General features: G+C 41.6%; 1 protein-coding gene across 2 annotated transcripts in view; it reads right to left on the bottom strand.

Moving 5' to 3' along the window:
• LOC122552723 (tetratricopeptide repeat protein 7A-like) overlaps window positions 1-22,073 on the bottom strand; it is a 417,993-nt gene that overhangs the window by 39,494 nt on the left and 356,426 nt on the right. Inside the window, exon 20 of one of the 2 annotated variants that reach the window (XM_043695623.2) lies at window positions 10,393-20,187. The exons of the other annotated variant lie outside the window; for it this stretch is intronic. Coding sequence (XP_043551558.2) covers window positions 19,966-20,187 — 222 coding nt within the window. The 3' untranslated portion in view covers window positions 10,393-19,965. Of the gene's footprint in view, window positions 1-10,392; window positions 20,188-22,073 lie in introns of those variants that run through there. 2 annotated transcript variants of the gene reach the window in all.

The following is a 22,073-nucleotide window of genomic DNA, read 5'->3' on the forward strand; positions in this document are numbered from 1 at the left end:
CTTCACATCTGGTTAAGGAAGTCTTCTATCTATTCCTCCCTTTTTCCTTGAGGCCAGTTTCTTACAAAGACAGCCCTTCCTCCAGGGAAGGTCCACTCAACTGCAGTCTCACTCCTGTTCAGTGTTCTGCTTCACATAAACCAGTGACTGCTGGAGGCATTAATGTAACTTCAGAGGGCAGTCTATGGCTATCTTGTGATTGTCACTGATGGTGAAGGATTAGGTAAACATTGTATATGGAGTACTCTCCCTGATCCTGCCTTGGACATTGCTTCAGTCATCAGCTCGGCTTTGGTCTCAACATGAGGCCTGACTCATGTTTGGATTATTCCTCTCAGATTGACCTTAATAGGTCAGTAAAGGGGCTGAATTTAGCTGCCTGTTGCTAGTCAGCAACATGTTTAAATATGACTGGGTTTCAAGAACATCTCAATAAACTGACACACCGAGAGGTGTCAAGAAATTGTGGGCCCCTTCACCTCTGCTGACATTTAAAAATGTTGTCACTGGTGGAAAGTCTCATCTGAAATTTCTAACTGCAGTAAAACCACACAGTCTGGGAAAACTCAGCAGGTCTGGCAGCATCTGGTCAGAACAAAGGTCACTGGATCCAAAATGCTAATTTTGCATTCTCTCTTCGGGTGCTGCCAGACCTGCTGAGTTTTTCCAGCCAATTTTGTTTGTGTTTCAGATTTCCAGCACAGTGGTTAGCACTGCTGCCTCACAGCGCCAGAGAACCGGATTCAATTCCCGCCTCAGGCAACTGTCTGTGTGGAGTTTGCACATTCTCCCCGTGTCTGCGTGGGTTTACTCCAGGTACTCCGGTTTCCTCCCACAGTCCAAAGATGTGCAGGTCAGGTGAACTGGCCATGCTAAATTGCCCGTAGTGTTAGGTGAAGGGGTCAATGTAGGGGAATGTGTCTGGGTGGGTTGCTCTTCGGAGGGTCGGTGTGGACTTGTTGGGCCAAAGGGCCTACTTCCACACTGTAAGTAAATCTAAGTATTCTAATCTAATCTGCAGTTCTTTTTTTATTTCCAACTGCAGCCCTGAAGATAAAATTACAGACATGATCTTAGTGAAAGGTAGAGCAGGCTCAAGGTGCCAAATTGCCTATTCTGCATCTAACTCCCAACTTATGTTCCTGACTCAAAATTGAATGCGTTATCACTGAATCAAGGCTGGCAACTGTATCTGTTTCTCTGGAAGCTTCTGAATCTACTGCACACCTTGCTCTGACATTCAGCCATGAAACCTCTCTATCCGGGTTTCCATCCAGAACATCTCGAACAATTCCTTACACCAACTTGCCTAAATTTAAAGTCAATTGGTCTTTTTGAATATGAACCTCCACTCAGGATTTGGAATAATTCTTACCCTCGTAAGAAACGAGTTTTATAGAATCCCCGCTCCCACCATTCCTTTGAACACCGTCAGATTAATGTCAGTAAGGTGAACGACCTGTTTCAAGACTCCATAATGTTTGACACATATAGTATTGATTCAGACACACACTGCAATGTGTGCTACTGTTCTAGTTGCATTTGGCATAACATGTGCCACCCTATTTAATTTTTCAAATTAATCCTGTTTCAGATACTTTAGTAATGTATGCTTGGAATATTTCATCGAAATGGGCTCTTGACCCCTAAGGTTATAACAAATGGCAGTAGTCAATTAGATTGAACCACTTGAACCCAGTTGGTACAGCTGTAGCTAATGCACCAAAACCTCCACTTTCTCGAAAAGCTATGTTCTCATATCGAACTACACATCCCCCTTTCTGCCGGATTTTCTGCTTTCTGAATCTCATCTAACCCTTTATTTGAAATTCAAATCTTTCAACGACATTTAACAATGTGTCAAAGATAACAAGAGTATCCAAGTTATCCATTCCTGCAGAAGGCAGTGACAATTACATTATCGTGCTTTAATTGCATTTAGAGGAACAATGTCATTTGGTAGATTGCCCATCCAATGGTAACTTTAGTGTGAAGTTGCTATGAGGACAAATCGAAAGGCTGAATGGCAGTTTACAATGTTCATACGTAGTTATTTTTAGCACAAAAATGAAAACTGTAAATTGAACAGCCAGTACCAAGTCACAGAGTAGTGCTGGTTCAGCGTAAATAGCAGGGCATTACAGCTGCATTAATCTAGCAAATTGGACACAGCTATTGATTTTGCAGATGAAGCAGAGCAATGAATCTGAATTTCTCACTGTTTTGGAAAGGTTCACGCCTCAGAGTAGCAGAAAGGTTTGGTGTGATATTATGGCTTAAGTCACTCCTGCATGATGGGAATTGTAGTGACGTGGACCAGTGTACTTTTTAGTAATGTGGAAAATGTACCAGAAATATCAATATGACTTTCCCCTTCTGTGTCCCATCCAAGTAAAGCATACTGTAAATTTCAGGACTTGCTAGTCTAGAAATGATCACACAAATACATAACACAGACACGTCAAATTTCTCAGTATGAGTTGCTGAACCTCTGACATATCTGAGTAATTTCATATAAAATTGTTAACTATTTAATTGTAATGTTTCCACAACAATCTCCAATGCTCAGATTACCTGCTTCAGAATGGACTTTGACCACTATGCAATGTGATGGCATTTCAGTGATGTGTATAATTTGAACCACCAAACCAGGAACTGAGATTTCATGCAATGTCTACAAGAAGGCAATGATACTAGATGGGTTGCTACAAACCTCAGAATTGTAATCTGAAATTTATGAACATTCATAGGGACCATCTTGTTCCATGTCTTTCAACTTAAAATTATCCCTGGTGCTCGCTGTGTACATTTTAATGACAAACATCTGGACATGTACTGCATCTGAAAAGTAATTTATACAGAAATGATTTTGAGGAGTTTACCTTTTATTATAAATATACCCTCACTTCAGATATAGACACATTAGTACCAAGGTAACTGAGCCTCTACAGAAAAAGTAAGAGTCAAATACTAAAAATCTATAATAGAAAATGTTAAAAATATTCAGTCTGTGAGTTCTCACCACAGAAGAGGATATACAAGGTAATATGGATGAGACAATTCATCAGATGTTTAACTGGAGCAGCTCTTTGAAAAACACAGGGTGCTGGCATTTTGCCAGTCCCAAGTCCACTGCATTGTGCTTGACATTACTCCATAACTGTATAGGAATGTTGCTGCATTACCTTCCCACTAGTTTTAAACAGTGCAATATTCAAACAGCTGCTGTGGTATATAATGATCAAGTATTATGAAGCTTCTTTTAAAAAAATATGTAGAGGAGTCTTATCAATACTAACATGCTATCTAAAAAATACAGCCATGGAGTCAGTATCAGCCTGTGGGAAAATTCCATGCCCTGTGACCATTCAGAAAGAGATCTGATCAAAGAATGTGCAGGGGTCTGTCTTAACTCATTTTATTCTGTGGGTGGTTAAAGAAGAAGTGACCCGATTCAAATATTGTCTTGTTTTCTTTTCAGTGAGTGTATATTAGATATGGTGACACTATTAAACTCAACTCATTGAGAATAACAAGGAAGCGAAGGTCTGCTTCCAGTCTTTTTCACTCCCCTCTGGAAGCTTTTGGCATTCACTTGGTTTCCATTCAAGGATGCCAGCAGCTCTTCAAAGCTCCACTGAGTAGTTGTTCTTCAGTTTGATCCCAGACAGGGAGTGCCTACAGCCTGAGGAACTGCCATGGTAAGTTAACCATTTCTGATGTCAGCACACACACAACTTTCAATTCAAATTACCGGATGGTGATCAGATATTGGAACTCGGGTTAGTCTTGAACCTCATTTCTCCAGAGGGGTTGGGTCCAATGGTTTCAGCAAGATCACTCAATTAGGGCTCACTGTGGTAATGGGCTGTACACTCACCTAGTTATTTATCACAGAAGCAATGATCTAAATATAGAATGACAAATACAAAGCTAGTTCATAATTAATGAGCATATGTGGGATGCTGAAGGCTGAGGAATATGTTCAGAGGATTTAAATCGACAGCTTTGGACAGGAGTGCAGAGCGGAAGTGGTTTGTGACCAGAATCTGAAGATCCAATTTCAATATGATTCTCTTTGTTGAGTGATATTAAGCTGTCTCTAAAGGCTTCAGAAAGTTGGAAATCCCCACCAACACTGTGGCTTTATTGATAGCACATGCACACAGTTGTTCACAGTGATGACTCACCTTCTCAGGGGCAATTAGGGAAGAGCACCACATGCTGCCCTGTCATGTGATGCTGACATCCACAAAAGAACGGAAAAAGAAAGTTCTGAGCAGACAGTGAAAAACATTGTGGAGCTCCGACTTCCAAAAACCCTTTGACATTGCTCCGGATAGAATTAGGACTGCAAGACTTATGTTTAATTGTTCTTTTATGGGGTGTGAGTGTCATTGGCAATGCTGTTTCAGGGGACCATTAACAGTCAACTGTAATGGTGTGGATCTGGAGTCACATATAGACTATGGCTGCCTGACCTATACACGGCTTTCACTCATTGCATTCATTCACTGGCTCAGTGAGAGGGGCCTGATCTCCTTCAAGGTTCCCTCATCTCGAGGTGTGAGGGTGTTGGCACTGAGCACCAAAATGGAGGAGGAACAACAGTTAGATCTCTCAGGGTTGGTGGTGAAATAGTAATGTCACTGGACTAGTAATTCTAAACCCCAGGCCAGTGTTTTTGGGACAAGGGTTCAAATACTACCACAGTGGATTGCAAAATTTAAATTAAATAAAATCTGAAATTAAAAATGCTTGACTACATAATCAGTTGATTGTTGTAAAACTCACCTGGTTCACTAAAGCCCTTAAGGGTAGGAAATCTGCCTTCTTTACCTGGCCAGGTCTGTGAGTAATTGCTACCTTACGGGTAACTCATAACTGTTTGTTGTAAAGTCCCAGCAAACCACTCAGTTGTATTGAACTGCTACAAAATGTATAGAAAGAAACAAAACTGAACATACCACAGGGGCAATAAATGCATAGGAACACTACCATCTGCAACATAACCACTGTGGCAGATGGTGGAATTTGAATTCAATGAAAAATCTGGGATTAGAGTCTAATGATGATCATAGAAGCCATTGTCAAACCTAGCTGTACTAACATTCTCTTGGCTGTGTCTGTTCATTTTACGACTGTCCTGGCTTCTTCAGCATCCTTCTTGTCAGCTTTGGTTTCATCAGCATCTCTGTCATACTCCTTTTCTTCGTTGGTAGACAGGCAGGAGACTGGAAGAACACAGCAAGCCAGGCAGCATCAGGAGGTGGAGAAGTTGACATTTTGGGTGTAACCCTTCTTCAGGACTGGGGGTTGGTGTAGGGGAGCTGTAGATAAAGGGGTTGTGAGGGGAGCAGGGTGGTGAAGTGGGGATAGATGGAGACAGGTAGAGGGTATGACCTGGTTGGTCAATAGAAGGAATGAATCCGGTAGGTGGCTAGGAGTAGTGGAAGGGTTGGGGATGGGCTGGGAAGAGAGTCGGGGAATGAGAATGGAGATTATTTGAAATTAGAGAACTCAGTGCAGAGTCCTCGGGCTGTAGGCTGCCCAGGCGGAAGATGAGGTGTTGTTCCTCCAATTTGCAGTCTGATTCGTTGTGACAATGGAGGAGGCTAAGATTGGTCATGTCGGAAAGGGAATGTGAGGGGGAATTTAAATGGGCGGTGACTGGGCGATCTGGTTGGTCCCAGCTGAGGTGTTCGGCAAACCATTCCCTAACTTTACATTTGGTTGCCCTTATACAGAGAAGACCACATTGGGATCATTGGATACAGTGAGCCAAGTTGCAGGAGAGGCAGATGAACCTAATGAATGCATTGACAGCTTTGTCGTGCCGATCAGCATCAGTCTGAAGATTCACACTAAGGCCATTAGCTATGCCTTCTGGGTTACCCCTTGTCACCTGTAAGCCAGCTCTGGAGTTGAAACAGAGGAATGAATATTCAAGGAACCTGAGAGTTTTATAGGAAGCAGGTATTGTGATAACTGCCTGGAAATCAGTGCACAAACAATGTCAGACATCGAGATAGTGAAATTCCTTCTGTTCAGGAATCAGATTGAAAGATGCCATGGAGCTCCGAGCATCATGTGAGCAGGCAATGACCCCAGGTCACTGAGGGAACCCAGTGATGGCTATGAACCCAACATCTCAGACACCTTGGCTGGCTGTGTTTCCTTTAAAGCATCAGGCACCTTGGGCTCTCTGTGTCGATGATGAACTGCAAGAACTGTTCTATAAAACTTGTAAGCTGCCATCTGGGAGATGCCAGACATGCCTCTTGTTGAGAAGAAAGTGAGGACTGCAGATATTGGAGATTAGAGTTGACAGTGTGGTGCTGGAAAAGCACAGCAGGTCAGGCAGCATCCAAGGAGCAGGAGAATTGACATTTCAGGCACTAGCCCTTCATCAGGAATGAGGTTTGTGAGCTGGCGGTTGAGAGATAAATGGGAGGGGGGGGTGTGGCTGGTGGCAAGGCAGGTGAGAATGCAATAGGTAGATAAAGGTGGGGGAGAAGGTGATAGGCCAGAGAAGAGGGTGGAGCAGATAGATGGGAAAGGTGATGGATAGGTCAAGAGGGTGGTGCAGATTTGGAGGCTTGGGACTGGGATAAGGTGGGGGGAGGGAAATGAGGAAACTGGTAAAATCCACATTGATCCTGTGTGGTTGCAGGGTCCCAAGGCGGAAGATAAGGCATTCCTCCGCCAGGCGTTGGGTGGTGAAGGTGTGGCTATGAAGGAGGCCCAGGACCTGTGTGTCCTTGGCAGGGTGGGAGGGGGAGTTGAAGTATTCGGCCTTGGGGCGGTGGGGTTGGTGTAGGTGTTCCAGAGATGTTCTTTGAAACGATCCACAAGTCGGCGTCCTGTCTCCCTGATGCAGAGGAGGCCACATCGGGTGCAACGGATACAGTAGATGACATTTGTGGAGGTAGAGGTAAATTTCTGTCAGATGTGAAAGGATCCTTGGGGTCCTCTTGTTGAGGTTTGACAGGAACCTGTGGCAGGGGAGTTCAATGCTGTTTTAATATGCAACACCATAGGAAGATGCTGCCCCTCCAGCTTTGTCCACAGGAGGGACTGATGTAGGTGACGGCTTCTCTAGTTATACAAAGACCATCTCCAGCACTGCCTTTTACTCACCTGCTTCGCCTTTAGCAGAGCCACTCCCTGTACAATGCTCACTGACACTGAAGACCCTGGTTCAGCTGCTGCTTGCTCATCCCCACAGCTGCAGCTTCCTATTTCTGCTGGCACTGGATATTCCTCCTCCTCCTTCTTCCCTTCCTCCTCCTTAACCTCACCAATGCTATTACAGCTGCTGGGTTACATTGGCCAACTATTCAGCATGAAATCTACTGATTCTATGGATTTGTGAAGAAATACCAGAAATTAGATGTTTGTTTTGCATTTGAGATTTCTATGGTTAAGTAGCTCTTTAGCTCTTATCTAGCTGTTTGTGTATTGTTGCAAGTTTGTCCTCCCAGCCACCTTGACATGATGAGGCATGTCTTCCATGAACCATGGATGATTTTCCTCTTCCTCATTCTACTGTGCACAAGATCTTGAAAATACAGCCTGCATGAAAAGCAATAAGCTCAATTTGACTCTTGGTGGCCTTCATTATCCTCTGTGATATAGATCCAAAACCTTGGCATTTACAACCTGTAAAGCAGCTCCTTTCTATGTCTTTATTTTTTAGATAAAAGGGCATATGAAAGCTACTGCATGTAGAATAAATCCCTCCCCTCTTCCTCCATCACCTTGACCATGGTTGGTCAGTCTTCAGTGTTCTTATTCTCACAGTTCAATGAATCATGTGGTGTGGTTGGGATGTTGATTTTATGTGTTGTTTGAGCTTATGCAGTGAATGCCTACTTTTATTGCTCAGTCCTGAACCTAATGCCTATAAAATAGTATTTTTCAGTTTCTGTTGCAATTCCCTCAGTTTTTTTGAAAAATATTCATTTATAGTATAAAAGTGTCACAGGCCAGGTCAGTGTTTTTTGCCCAGAGGAAAGTTAAGAGTCAACCATATTGCTGTGGGTTTGGAGTCACATGTATTCAGGTAAGGGCAGCAGTTTCTATCCCTAAAGGATATTAAGTGAACCAGATGAGTTTTTTCTGACAATGCTGTGTTGGGTGTGTTTGCACTGTACAAGAAAATGTGAGGTCCTCATCCATGTGTGCTACACATTCACTGTGAGATCTTCTTTTGCAAAATGATTTAGGAGATAGTGGTTGTTAATTTTTCATTGGTTTCATTCACCTTCAACTCTCCGCCACTGCACTACACTTCTTCCTTCCCTACCCCTCAATTGTTGTAGATGGCCTTTTTACCCCCTGTTGTCCTTCTGTCTCCCCCGTTGACTTTCAGCCATTTTGCTTATTCAAATCTCTCTAGATATTCATGCTTTCCCTGGGTTCCAGTCCTATCCAGATTCCCAAGGTGCCTTTTCAACCGGGATCTCCTGGTTCAGAGGTAGGGACACTACCACTGTGCCACCAGAGACCAGATGCCCAAGCTTATATATATTTCCTAAACAATCTGTTCAGAGATATTACTACACACCTCTCGTGCCTGTGGGAACTTGAACTGGGGTCTCCTGGCTCACAGGCAGGAACACTACCACTGCGTCACAAGAGCCCCCATGCCCAAACTTCTACCTTAACCACCTCTCATTCAACTCACCTGCTCTTCCTTCCTCCCCCATGTACCTAATTAACCTAAGATATTTCTACCTTAATGATTACAGCTCCCATACTTCCATGTGCCTTTTGCTGACAAAAATGTGATTCTTCCCACTGTATTCCAGTTCCCTCCTCTCTTATGGATCCTTCCAGTGCCCCTAACAACCATACCTTTCAGTCCCATTCCCTACCACTCTGTTCTACCTAACCCACTTTGATATGAACCTCTGAATTGAGCCCCCTTTTGAATGAGGCCTACTTGTCTGCCCCAGCCAGGTTTGCTGGGGTCAGCCAATATGGTTGCTTTGCTTGGGAAGGCTTGTTGCCTCAGTTAGGTTTCACCTTTACACTCAGTGTTTGTGCAAAGAAATGGCTTGGTTACTAAGGACCTGTGTGACTGGCAAACTTTGTACTCCCCACAACTTGGAGGAAGAAGGGACACACCTCAGAAATAGTCTGGTCTGTGAACACACATTTCCTAACAAAGTTGCTTCTTGGACCATAATTCCAGCATCCGGGTGTTAATGAGCATTCATGAAATGCTAATAAAAACAAGACAGGGTCCCAACTATCACATCCGGAAAAGGTGACCTGATGGAAAGGTTCCAAGTAATTATTATCAAACTCTTAATCCACTGTTGTGAAACCATTGAGAGTTTGGGCACTCGATGTATCCAGTCACTTTAAAAATGCAATCAAATAAAAAGAATAAAGAATATATTGCAAAACAAGTAGACTAAAATTTGGAGATAGTTATTGTGAAATTGTACAGTGCTTAGGGATAGACTAGACCTTAAGCACTGAGTCCAGTCTAGTGCCTGAGACACAAATCAGGCCCCAGAGATAGTACAGGGAAAGATTATGAGAACAATCCTTAGTATCAGAGGGCTGAGTAAGGAAAGCAAGGAGAAAATTATGTTTCCAAGCTTGGAAGATGACAACCAAAGGGTTCTCATAATGCCACGATGATAAACAATTTAGAAAAAGTCCTTCCAAAACAATACTTTCCCACATGAGCAGCAATGTAGGAGAGTAGTGATGTAAAACACTGAAATTATTTGAGATAATTGCATGTTGTGATTAGCAGCCTATAGTTTTTTTTCCCTCTAAAGCGATATGAAGTAAATGGTATTCATGTTCCACAGTTTACCTTTTCTGGACTAAGTGGTGTGTATTACAGAGGGAACAGACACCAGGGAGTGATTACAAGGCAGTAACCTAATCAACAGGTCAAATGATGTCATAAACCACAAGCATGAGGCTTGAGCAGTTTATAACTGTCATCTAAACCTCAAGATGAAATTACAGGCTGGGAATTGCTCAGAGTACCTCTTTTTTAGCAAATGTACTGTGAGCTTTTCTAGTGACTTAGTGTGTAAATACATCAAGTGGTGCCAGACTGAGCCATTTCCTGGTTTATACTGAGTTAGCGGATCTCCACTGCAATGGAAAGAAGATTGCTACAATTAGCTTCAGTAGCTCCAGGTCAGGCAAAGGAAATAAAATAATCGGCTGAAATATGTAAAACTGCAGCTGCAAAGAAGCAAAGGCATATCATGCATGCATAAATCTCTCATTCAGGTTTCAATCAGTGATGCTAATTTGTTTAAGTTCTTAACATAGATTACAGAACGTAGAAATACTGCAAAACAAACACATCATAACCATTCCCTACATTAAAATCACCACATCAACACAAAAAAAGCCTGAAAATTCACACACAAAGCAATTTATTACTCAATTTACTGCCTACATTATGATTGTACCTGATAGTCACACTTTGCAAAAATCAAGAACATAACTCAAACATTACAATGTGCAATCTTTACATTTGTAGTTGAGTCACGTTGCCACTAGATATCCAGGTTAGGACTGTAATGGCCCTCAGTTATTTGAACCATGGTAATTTGGATCTTGTTATACAAAGGCTACATCAGCTTTCAATCACTCAAATCAGATGCAGGTAGCCTTTACAAATAATGAGTTTGTTACATGTTTTGAATCACTTTAATGTATATTTCCATCTCACAATGCAGCCCTTCTAGTATCACACACTACTCTACAAGCATGCTTGACTGGCAAGGTGGAAAATTGCTAATGTCATTCAAATCCAACTGTCAGCTATGATCAAGAGTGGCCTTAAACCTTCTAAATATCTGACAATCAAACTCAGATACTTGCTATGTGAAGAATTGCAGGTCCTGAGCTGCACCCAGCAACTGAGTGGCACACAATATCAGTGTGCTAATGGCCCCATCATGAAACACAATGCTATCTGAAAGTCCAGCCATTTTATCCTCAAAGTGATGGAGGAAAAATTCTGATTTGCATAGCTCAACCATTTTATTCCCTGACACATTAGATGTACTGCACAAAATAATTACGCTGAAACCATTAAAATAATTTATAACTAAGACATTAACCACATTAACTAGCCCTTGAATGGCAATGCATGGAAGATTTTAGATAACAGGTTTCTCTAAGCCCTAAAATTCATGTTATTACATGATAGAATGCATTTACAAACAAGATAATAGACTGTGTTTACAGGATAACATTTAATAGATTTTGGGTGAGTTTATGTGTCGGAGTCTTACTCATTTGCTATAATTCAGTGCACTGAGCATATTATAAAACTAACAAGCTGAAGTCCATTTATTAATGACAAAGTAAATATCATCTTTGTATTATGCAAACATGTACTCTGACACAGGTTCATTTAATTATTTAACATTGGTATCTTCACTGTAAAACTAAAATTTTAAAAATCAGCTTCCTTTCCCAGAAATAAAGTGAATATTTAAAATAAATTACTTAATACTGCATATGAGATCTCTAAAGATATGGTATCTTCGACAGTAAATGAATCAAGTGCTATTTCAAATACATTTTTCTGAGGCACAGACATAAAAGATTTATAGGACAAAGTGTCTCAAGTGGTTGGAAGAAAATATCAGCATACATCTCCCCTGGCATAAGTCACTTTTGCAATGTGCCAAGCCAGTAGTACTTTCTAGACTGGTGCACGGTGTGAATTAATAATTGAGCCGCCTGAGTTCCTGCTGCAGATTCTGGACAACTTACACCCTGTGTGGGAAACGTGAAACTGAAACCCAAGTAAATATTGTGTCACTGTTCAAAAGACTGTGGGGGCATAGGCAAGGATGCTATTTCATAGCATCAATTGATCTTTAAACTGACACCGCTAGTCACCAAGTTACAATTAAGAAAAATTAAAATGCTGTTTTTAGTCTCGACAAACTTTAGATGGTCATTAATTGTGGACAATGCAAAAGAGTGTCTGACACTGAGTGAAAGAGTACCATGTGAGTGTGAACTAATTAATGTGAACTGTAATGAAGTGAAATGACAGTTTTCCTTAAAAAGAATTTCTAAAAATACAGTTGATTCTTAACAAATGGGAAAGAGATATGAGAAACATAAATCTTCACATCAGCTGATCCTTCTGCAGTTTGTAAGTGAACCATAGAACATCTACACTGGAGCACTTCTATTTAAGTCTACTACAATCCATCGCCTAAATAAAATGTGCAAGATTATCAGCTTGGTGAATGCCCACAATAATCATTATCCATTACTGAAGAAGCAGTCCCCTCCTCCCAGCATTTCAGAATAGTCCATTTGGATCTTTTAAATGATCACAAATTTCTTAACGGTTAATGAATTTTGCTGATTGGCTACTGATATGAGCTATGATTTAAGATAAACTCATGGAATTAGAAACAAAACCGGGCTCATAGCTAAATTTGTTTCTCCAGATTAAATTAGAATCTTTCAGTAATTCAAATGTAACTACTATGCTAAGTGGCATATGTAAGGCATGAACTTAGATGAAAATGAAATAAGGCCCATTTCCTTATCTCCCACTAAATTCTGAAAATCAGTCCCCTTAGCTCAGTTGAATTTTATATCTCACCTTCCCAAAATTATAGCTCTAACTTATAAATAGTAAATCTTACAATTAATAGACATTTAGAACCAGCTGAAGAAATAAGACCATAAGCAATAGGAACAGGAGGAGGCCATTCGGTTCCTTGAGCTTGCTCTGCCATTCAATAGGCTTATGGCTGGGTCAGAAGGGAAGCCGAAAGAAATAACTCTACATTATGTGATCCAAAGACCTGTGTTTGTAAGTATCCATGACCAGTAACTGTTTTTCAAGTGAATCTGTAATATAGTGAATCTGATCAGCTGCTTTTTAATTGGCAGAAAAGATCTAGCTTCATGCTTTGGAGTTTGGACAAGTTCAGTGATAAAATTATTTCATGAAAATTTTCCTTACTACTTTGCAGCCATGCCAGCACCCTCAGAGTCTCTCACAGCCAATTACTGTACAGGGCTAACATGAAACTGACTGGACTTGCTCAGACTGAGTGCTACAAGATTTGCTAGCCTGAGTTTGAAATTTGTATCTTTCACACTTCTAGACGGTTCACACCTTTTTTTCACATTACGGAAGACTCCACAGGTGCAAATACAACCACTGAGCAACTGCATGAACGTAATTCTGTTTGTGCTGCAGCCAGTGATGTGAAATCACACTGCAATGTAAACAGGACAGACTCACAGCAAAACCAGCTCACACAGTTCAGCAAATCTACAGCAGGAGCAAAGCTTTTGTGCTGCTTCACTACACTGAGGGTTTCTTTTTCAATGCATTATTTTTGGTGGTAGTTAGCTTTACATTATAGGGAAAACATTTATAATGCACAGTATTACCAATCCACCCCATTGATCATATCAATGAACAGGTCCCAAAACTATGAAAGTGTCCCCTGAGACGAGCTAATTATACGCATTCAAAATTACACCAGGAAATTCCTTGACTCACAGTAATAGTTCAAGTTGTTGCTTAATATGGTGAAATAGAATGAGGTTAAACCTTCTCAGCTCCTGGCGCAAAATGAAACCCATACTGTGGCATGGGTTGCCTATGTGAGTTCACACAAATCAACAGTCAATTGTATTTTAAACAAAAAATCGCTAGCTGATGCTAAGCAACCTCGGAGCACAGTGGTCAAATCAGACAGTTTTAATTTCCTGTTTCCACTGCTACTTCCCTTTCCGTCATCCAGAGATTGTGATTTGTCAGTTATTACTCAATAAACATTTTAAAGTTTTTTTTCCAGTAAACAGATAGTGATTAAGGTGTGGCTAAGTAGCGCAATTCAGTGCTTCCCCTGTATTACGAACAGATATTAAATTTATATAAATATCCCCTAAGCATGAGAACTATGAGGTGACGTCTATTGTTGCAATTCTCTGGGGTGTGACAGGTATCTCATCTTTTCTGAATTTGTTTTCGATATTCAAATGCCTCCTACTTCGGTGTGTTATTTCCATTTAGCATATTCTTCTTAATTACAAGAAAGGCAAAATTATTGGCCAGCTTTGGCTGCGTTCAAACCCACCCAGAGGCAATTGGCAGTGTTTTAGCATATTCTTCAACATTAAATACTCTCAAATATAAATTCCACTGGTCATAATATTAACATTTGCAGGCGTGTATGAGGATATGTGCATAGATTTACTAAATGATAGGTACCCTTATGAAGAATTGTATACTGTCATGGATTTGGAAGCATTGTTAGGAGACAGTGTTTCTGTATCACACAGACGCACGTAAAATAAATGTTGCGCAGTCAGCCACTGGTACTGCAGGACTGCCTTAAAGATGAAATCATTAGACTTTCAGGAAGTCAAGTGAAGATTAGTATGCTATTCGGGCAGTCTGAGTGTAGTACCAACAATGTAACTTCCCCATGACTAAGCCATGTGCAATACTGTGTTCTTGTAAAAGAAATCACATAAGTCTTGTCATTGTGAAAACCATATAAGGTACAGTCAGTTCTGGTATAACACAATAATTCCAGTCTCATGCAATTTTGTGTTAAGGAAATCGCGCAATAGCCACATCATTTAAAACTCATGTGGCTGGAATTGTGTTGTTGCTGATACATGTTTGAAAAATCCGTGCGGTAGAAACAGTGTCCCCAATTCGCCATTAGTGTTACAGCAAATTCGGGTTAACGAAGTGCGTGTTATAGCAGAACAACCTGTATTACATTATAACTCAGGTTGGGAATAATAAAATCAGGAACAAGATATGTAATAACTCCACAGAGGCCGATATCCTGTTACGAAATCACCCTTTATACACGTGCACAGTCCTTGACACTGCTCCAGCTCCCTCACAGCTAGCTCTCAGAGTGAACAGAACCTCTGACATTCCTGTTTATATCTGTCAGCCAGTGCTCCCTGATTGCACCAGGTTAACAGCTCTATGAGATTGACCAGGCTGACCTCATTACAATCACTACATCCCTCTCCCTCTGAGTCTGGGGATGTAGGCCTGTTCTTTCTCTTGTGGCTACTCCTAGGTGTTTTCACACCAGATCCAGTTCCTCTGACTCAGCCTCGTGTACCGTACCATGACCCACCTCTTGGGCCCAGAGCATCTTGGAAGAAATTCATCCTATTCTTCAGATGGTAAAGGTGTCAAGGCTGCACCATCCGATGTGTCCACCTCAAACTCTGAGGTTTCTTTGATGCTAGGTGAAGGAGGAGAACCCATGTGTCTGACAGCCCTTCCAGCTCTTCTGAGGTGCCGGGTATGTTTTGCTCCTGACCTGTTTGCAAATTTGCAGCTTTCATGTGGTCCATGCTTGTTCAGGACTGCCTCACCTACCTGAACGTCCCATGTCATGGGACCTGACCTCGTGTTGACCATGTTTCTTTCCCATTTCTGTGGTTTCAGCACCAAACTTGGTCTGAAATCTCTCTCACCAAGAGGAGTCTTGTGTCTGGCATTGGTACTTCTGATGCTGTTGCACCTCACCCCAAGGTTTGGGAAGATCAGATTTAACCTGGTGCAAAGTCTTCTCCTCATTAGCAACTCTGCTGGAGCTGTCCCTGTAGTTGCGTTAGGGGTGAAGCTGTAGACTGTTTCTTCAAGCCTGCCTTCAAAGTTTGGACAGTTCTTTCTGCCAGACCATTGGATAGTGGATGGTATGGAGCTGTCCTTACATGCTGAATGCCATTTGACTTTAGGAAATACGGAAATTCCCTGGTGGTAAGTGAGACCAACACTTCGGGAGGCTTGTGTGTGACAAAGGATGTGCGCAGCTTTTCTAATGCTGTCCCCACGTTTGATGAATGAACTCTGTGCACATCCAACCACTTTCAGTGGGCGTCCACAATGACTAAGGACATTTAGTCCAAGAAAGGACCAGCATAGTTGACGTGTAACCGAGTCCAGGGTTTACTCAGTCATTCCCACAAATGTGGGGCACTGCTGGCAGTAATTTTTGTTCTGGTTGGCACTCTGAGCACTGCCACACCAACGCAGCTATGTTTGCATCCACTCCTGACCAATAGGCATAACTTCTCACAAACACCTTCATTTTGCAACCCCACCCCCCTCCCCCTCTCCCGCAGACCCTGGTGGAATCTAGTCAGGATCAGGCAGTGACCTTTGCTCAGGACAATCTCTGTTGTTCCCCATAATGATATTCTGTTTTCTACTGTGATTCAGTCTCACTAGGTCCAGAAAGGTTTCAATTCTGGTTGTTATGGCCCTTTGTTTCCCCCATCATCATCATCAGCTGGTTTGATTTGGCAGGACCAGATCATTTCGCATCCACAGTCTGACATTGTCAGCGGTGACCAGAAGGGTATCAAAAAGTTTAAAACCAAAATAGACTCTTCCAGGGGAGGTACCAGTGATGCATCTGCCAGAGAGAGGCAGCTCAAGACATCGACATTTGCTAATTGGCCTCCTGGTTGATGTTCTAATTTGTAACTGTATACACGTAGAGTGAGACCTCACTGCTGAATTCAAACTCAAGCTATGGGAGATACAACCTCGTATTCTTTGAGTAGCCCTAGAATGGATTTGTAGTCTGTTACCATGGAACATTTCCACACCAAAGATGACCACCAAACCCTCCTTCTCTACCTGGGTGCATTTGCGTTCTGCATTAGCCAAAGTCTGGGAAGCATACACTATAAGGTGTTCCTCTCCATTATACCATCTATGGGCCAACACTACCCCAGTACTGCTTGGGATCATAGTGTGTCAACTCCTTGGATGATGATAGCTGCTTCTTCACTTCCCTAAAGGCTATGTCTTGGCTATGAGACTATTTCCAAGGCTTACCTTTTTTCAATAGCAGATGTATGGGTGCCAGAATGGAGGCCATTTGATGTATGAACCTCTTGTAATAATTTACCAGCCCAAGGAAAGACCTAAGCTCTGGTACAGAAGTGGGAACCAGGGCACCTTTGATCACCCTTACTTTATCTTCCAATGGATCTAAATCCTGTCTTGTTGACTCTGTAGCCCAAGTGCGTCACTTGGTGAGCCTGGAACACATTTTTCCCTTCTAGGGTGTACACCCTCCTGGCAAAAACATCTAAGGACTATGTCCAAGTTCTCTAAATGCTTTTTATTGGTCTTCCCTGTTATTAGCATGTCATCCAGATAAATGGCGACCTGGGGTAGACCCTGAAAATGTTCTCTATTGTCCGCTGAAAAATAGCAGTCTTGTAAATTGGTCCAACATGTTATGGGTATTAACTGTAGTGTACCTCTGGGAATCCTGATCTGACTGCAATTGGAAGTACACATGGCTCATGATCAGCTTCGTAAAAGATGGCCTCCCTTTCAGCGATGTGTATAATCCTCTATGGGAAGCATTAAATACTTATTATACTGTGAGAAGTGGTTTATCATTTGTTCAAAATCTCCACAGAGGTGAACGGAGGCATCAGGCTTCACAATTGGCACAATTACCCATTCTGCAAACTGGATTGGTTTGATGATTCCTTTCACTTTCCAGCCTTCTGATTTCTGCCTCTACTTTTGCAAGTAAGGCAAATGGCGCTTTGGGACTTGCAGAATCATGGAACTGCTTCCTGGTCAACATGCAAGTTGGCCTTGGCTCTTTTAATAATCCCTAGACCTTGCTGAAAAGCCTTTGGATATTTAATTAGAACTTCACTCAGGCAGTTTCTAATCAAAAAATGGTGAGCCACCCATGGCAAATGTTTCCCAAGGCCGAGCCTTTTACTACCATCAGTGGTAAGTGAACCAGCTGCTTCTCATACAAGACTGGAACCGAAGGTGTACCCTTAATCTGTAAAGGTTCTTCAGTGATGGTGTAAACCAAGATCTTATGCAAACTTAAGGATTGGAGACGAGAGTGAATTTTGTCATTGACTGGGTCTGCAATCACTGATACAGCCATAAAAGTATCAACCTCCATATAGAACCAGTGAACATTCAGCAGGCGTTTATTTTGATTGGTTCTGAGTTGGATGTTGCTAAGCAATTTAACTGTTCCAAGTCAGATGTAGGTGGACTTTCCAGGGTGCGCACTCTCCACAGATACCGGCATATAAGTTCTCTTCCTCAATTTCGGTCTCTCGGGACTCTTTTGCTGTCTCAAGTCCGCATACTGACAGCAACTACAATGACAAGATCCTTAAGAAAATTTTAACCATTTGGCCAAGGCTTGGCTTTGTTTTCCGGTTTTGCTGTGGGCTGACTTTGAGTCCCTCTGTTCAGGATATGTCCTGAGTGAGGCTATGCAACTGCATTCTCTCAAGTGGTGTTCAGTTGGCCTGGTGAGGGTCTTCATTTCTATCGGCACACCCTGTAACTCATTTGCTCCACTTGTTACCCTTTCTGATGATAAAGCCAGTGGTAGTGCCTGTTTGAAGTCCAATTGGGCTTCATTAGTAGTGCATTTGCACGGCTCCATCATTAAACCCATATACCAAACAGTCTCTCAGATCTGATTAAGGGTTAAACCAAAGTCACATGCCTCTGCCCATCATCTTAACCTTGTCAAAAATCCCAATACAGATTCCCCTCGTTCTTAAATTGCTGAGTAAAACCGATAGCATCTCAGATATAGACTGGACCTGGGGTGTAATATTCCTTAACTAAATACTCAACTCTTGAAAGGTTTTGTATCTGGTGCCTCCGGAAACATGAGGCTCTTAATGACCGAAAAGCTGCAATTCCACAGACCGTGAGGAGAATTACTCATTGTTTTTCATCTGCCCCAATGTCATTTTCCCAAAAAAAACACATTCTTTCCACATACTAGGCCCAGTCTTTGATGGCAGGATCAAATGAGTTAAGCTTCCCAAATAAAGGCATGATGCCAGAAAGGCTAAGCCCAACTCAAAAGATGACTGTTGCCATTGAATTTCTTCAGGAGCATTTTTTTTTCTCTCATTATCACTGCAATAAGTCCACAGAGGCTGTTTTCCCGTCATCAAGTCACCCTTGATTTACACAAGTATAATACACACTGGTTGGCTTCCTCAGAGCCAGCTCTCAGACTGAACAGAACCTTAGATACCCATTATACCTGTCAGCCAGGATTCCCTTATTGGGGCTGTTAATCTCGTCCAATCAGGAAACTCATATTCTATGATGCCCATTTGGCTAACCTTGTTACAATCACTGTAAGATATTGAACAATGGCTGTTGTAAAATAAAAGATGATTGAATTATCCAATAAGGGCAAGTCATTGCTGAAGTACTGCAGAGCTGACCAAAAGGCTCAGCAATGTGAACTACACACTTAAATAATGATCAGACAAATCGACATATGTCAATATTACAGTAGTAAATTCTGTGTCTCATGAAACTGTTCATGTAGAAAATACACATTTTCTAAATTAAAAATTCCTGAGGATCTTAAATAAATTGACAAATTCAATGAAGAATTTTGAGTTAACCTGCAGTGATTTAGCCAAAATTATTAATAGTGATTACATCATGCGGCATGAGGGTCCCTGATAACTCTCTCAATGAAAGGCTGATCTCCAGTGCAGGGAGAAGGGAATAAGAACAGTAATACTGCAATGTACATGCCATTTGAGGGCAATCCATCTCAGCTCCTTCATGCAGTAAACAATCTCAGGCTATTCTGGAAAGATGCCACTACATCTGCTGTGGAATAATGATGCCCCGCTCTGGATACTATTCCGTGTAAGGTACTGGCTCCACAAATGTCTCACAATGTGTCTCATAAGAATTGCTGTGAATGGAAAAACTCTGTCCGATTCTAGTAGGATCTGGCAGGACATGACGGAGGCCATTGTGAACTTGCAGCGAATAGGAAACTGGTTAAAAGGAGTCTGAATTGATTGTCCTGGATATTTTGCAACTGATTTCTGCTCAATGAGTCAACAAATTAAATCTTTGGAAAACATACAATTTGACCCACATGACTGATCTCAAAGCTCTCTCGGTATGACAGCAAATGGAACAATGGGACTGCTGGCTTCCAGCTCTAATGCGGTAAGGAAATATTCTGCAGCATCTTCATTTTTCCCTTGATCTTGTAGCACCTCCCCCAAACTGTTCCAGGCCTCGTGGGATGTTGCCTGAGCCTGAACAGCATCTCTCAGAAACGTCTCTCCCAAACTATTCCGGCCCATTTTGTGCAGTGCCCTTCCCTATAAAAGAATAAAGCACAAAGATCAGAGCGTTATGCAGAGAATTAACATAAGTTATAAGGCACAGCAAAATGAAAAGCATGAATTTATTAAAGAAAATACTTGCATTAACGGAGCATCTTTCATGTCCTTAGGATGTTTCATATCACTCTACTGTTAATAAATTACGTTTGAAGGTTTGAAACATGTAGGCCAATAGAGCAGCTATTTGTGCACACCAGCTCCCACAAAGAGCAAGTTGATAAAAGCTCTGTGTTTGGTGGACCATGGCAGCCAGGACAGCAGCAGACATCCATGGTCTTCCTTGAAAAAATACGATGGGATGTTTCACTGACAGATTCTTGGGAAGGGAGATGGGGATTTTAATCAGAACTAAGGATTTGGGTGCAGGGGGATTAAAATCTTAAAATCTTGACCTAAGACCACCCATTTCCATTTTTAGCTGAGTTGAGAAGATGGTGTGAGAGGATTCTGCCCCGAAGTAGCAGGTTTGCACCTGTCGTGCCTCACTGGGGCAGCTGGAGTTCAAGCCCTCACTGTTCCTGGAGTTGTTAAAAAAAGTTAAAGGTACACAGAATTTTAGATTTTCAAACCCTGGCTGACAGAAAACATGGACCAGGTTTCTATACTTAACGATTATTGTTTATTACAAGCAATCAGGCTTAAGCTACAGATAGTTATTTACCAATGTAAAATTGTGTAAGTAAAATTCTAATCCCCCATACAAACTCCCTTACACACAGACACAGACAGAAGGAATACATATGGGTGTTATGGATGGAACTAAAGATTGGGAAGACTCCTTAACACTGTGTGATCACACTCTATCCCATTTGCAATTTTCAGATGACTTTCTGAATTGCAGCTAAAACAATGTTTTATTAATGATCATTCATTGCTACATTGTAATTTGTCCATACTGAGCCAAGGTCTTGTCTTGGTCTTGTCAGGAATTACTATGCTGTGTTGCATGTTTTGCACTTTATGCTACTCTCGTGCAGTCTGTGTGTTCATGTAGCACCTTGGTCCTGGAGGAACGCTGTCTCATTTTTATTGTACTAGCTGTATATGATAGAATGACAAATAAAGTTACTCTCTTTCACAATTTAGTGGATCCTGAGATAATTCTTCTGATTCTTGTGCTGGTCAGAATGCTGCTTCTCAATCTTCCTTGATTGGAAGTTTTCATTGATTTGCAGGAATTCGGAGTGTCTGGTTCACTTATAAAGTGCCTCTGACTTATCAAGTAAAAGCCACAGCTTTCAACAACAGCTGAAGGAAAGATAAACGGCTTACTACAGCCTTCACGTTTTATTGCAGAGAACAGAGGTAGCTCCTGAGTTTGAGGAGACCTGGTGATTTTTCTGTATCTTGTTCATAGGTCCAAGCTGTTCAGCTCCCTGAGACCAACCTCATAGTTGTTACCATGCAAAGGCCTTTGTCATCAATTATAGATCAACTCGTCAACAGACCAAACAGTTACTTGTAGCAACTAAAACTGCATCTGTCCACATGACTTCAGTTCCAGTTTGTCTGCAGTCTACATTGAACAAGCAGCTGTGTAAACAATGCTTGCAATAGATATCAGGTTACTTGCTTGCAAAATAACCAGCAATCCTTAGTTTTTAAAGCAGTTATTTTCTTATTTCAGGCCACAATTAAAAATACAGGGAAAAAAATGGTCTTTACACACTTTAGATATTGTAAGGCAGCAAGACCACTTCCAGTCATCTGCAAAGCGATGGAAGATGTTGACAATGATACAGCGTTCACCCATATATGGACAAAAGAGCTGACTTCCAGAGAATATGAAATTAAGTAACAACTGATAGAGTGCAAAACTTTTCAACAGGGATCAGGAGAAAAATGGCAGTGTCTGGAGACAT

Source organism: Chiloscyllium plagiosum, unplaced genomic scaffold (genome assembly GCF_037043375.1).
Source record: "Chiloscyllium plagiosum isolate Xiang-an unplaced genomic scaffold, Cpla_swu_hap1 HiC_scaffold_10, whole genome shotgun sequence".
Taxonomy (NCBI): Eukaryota; Metazoa; Chordata; class Chondrichthyes; order Orectolobiformes; family Hemiscylliidae; genus Chiloscyllium; species Chiloscyllium plagiosum.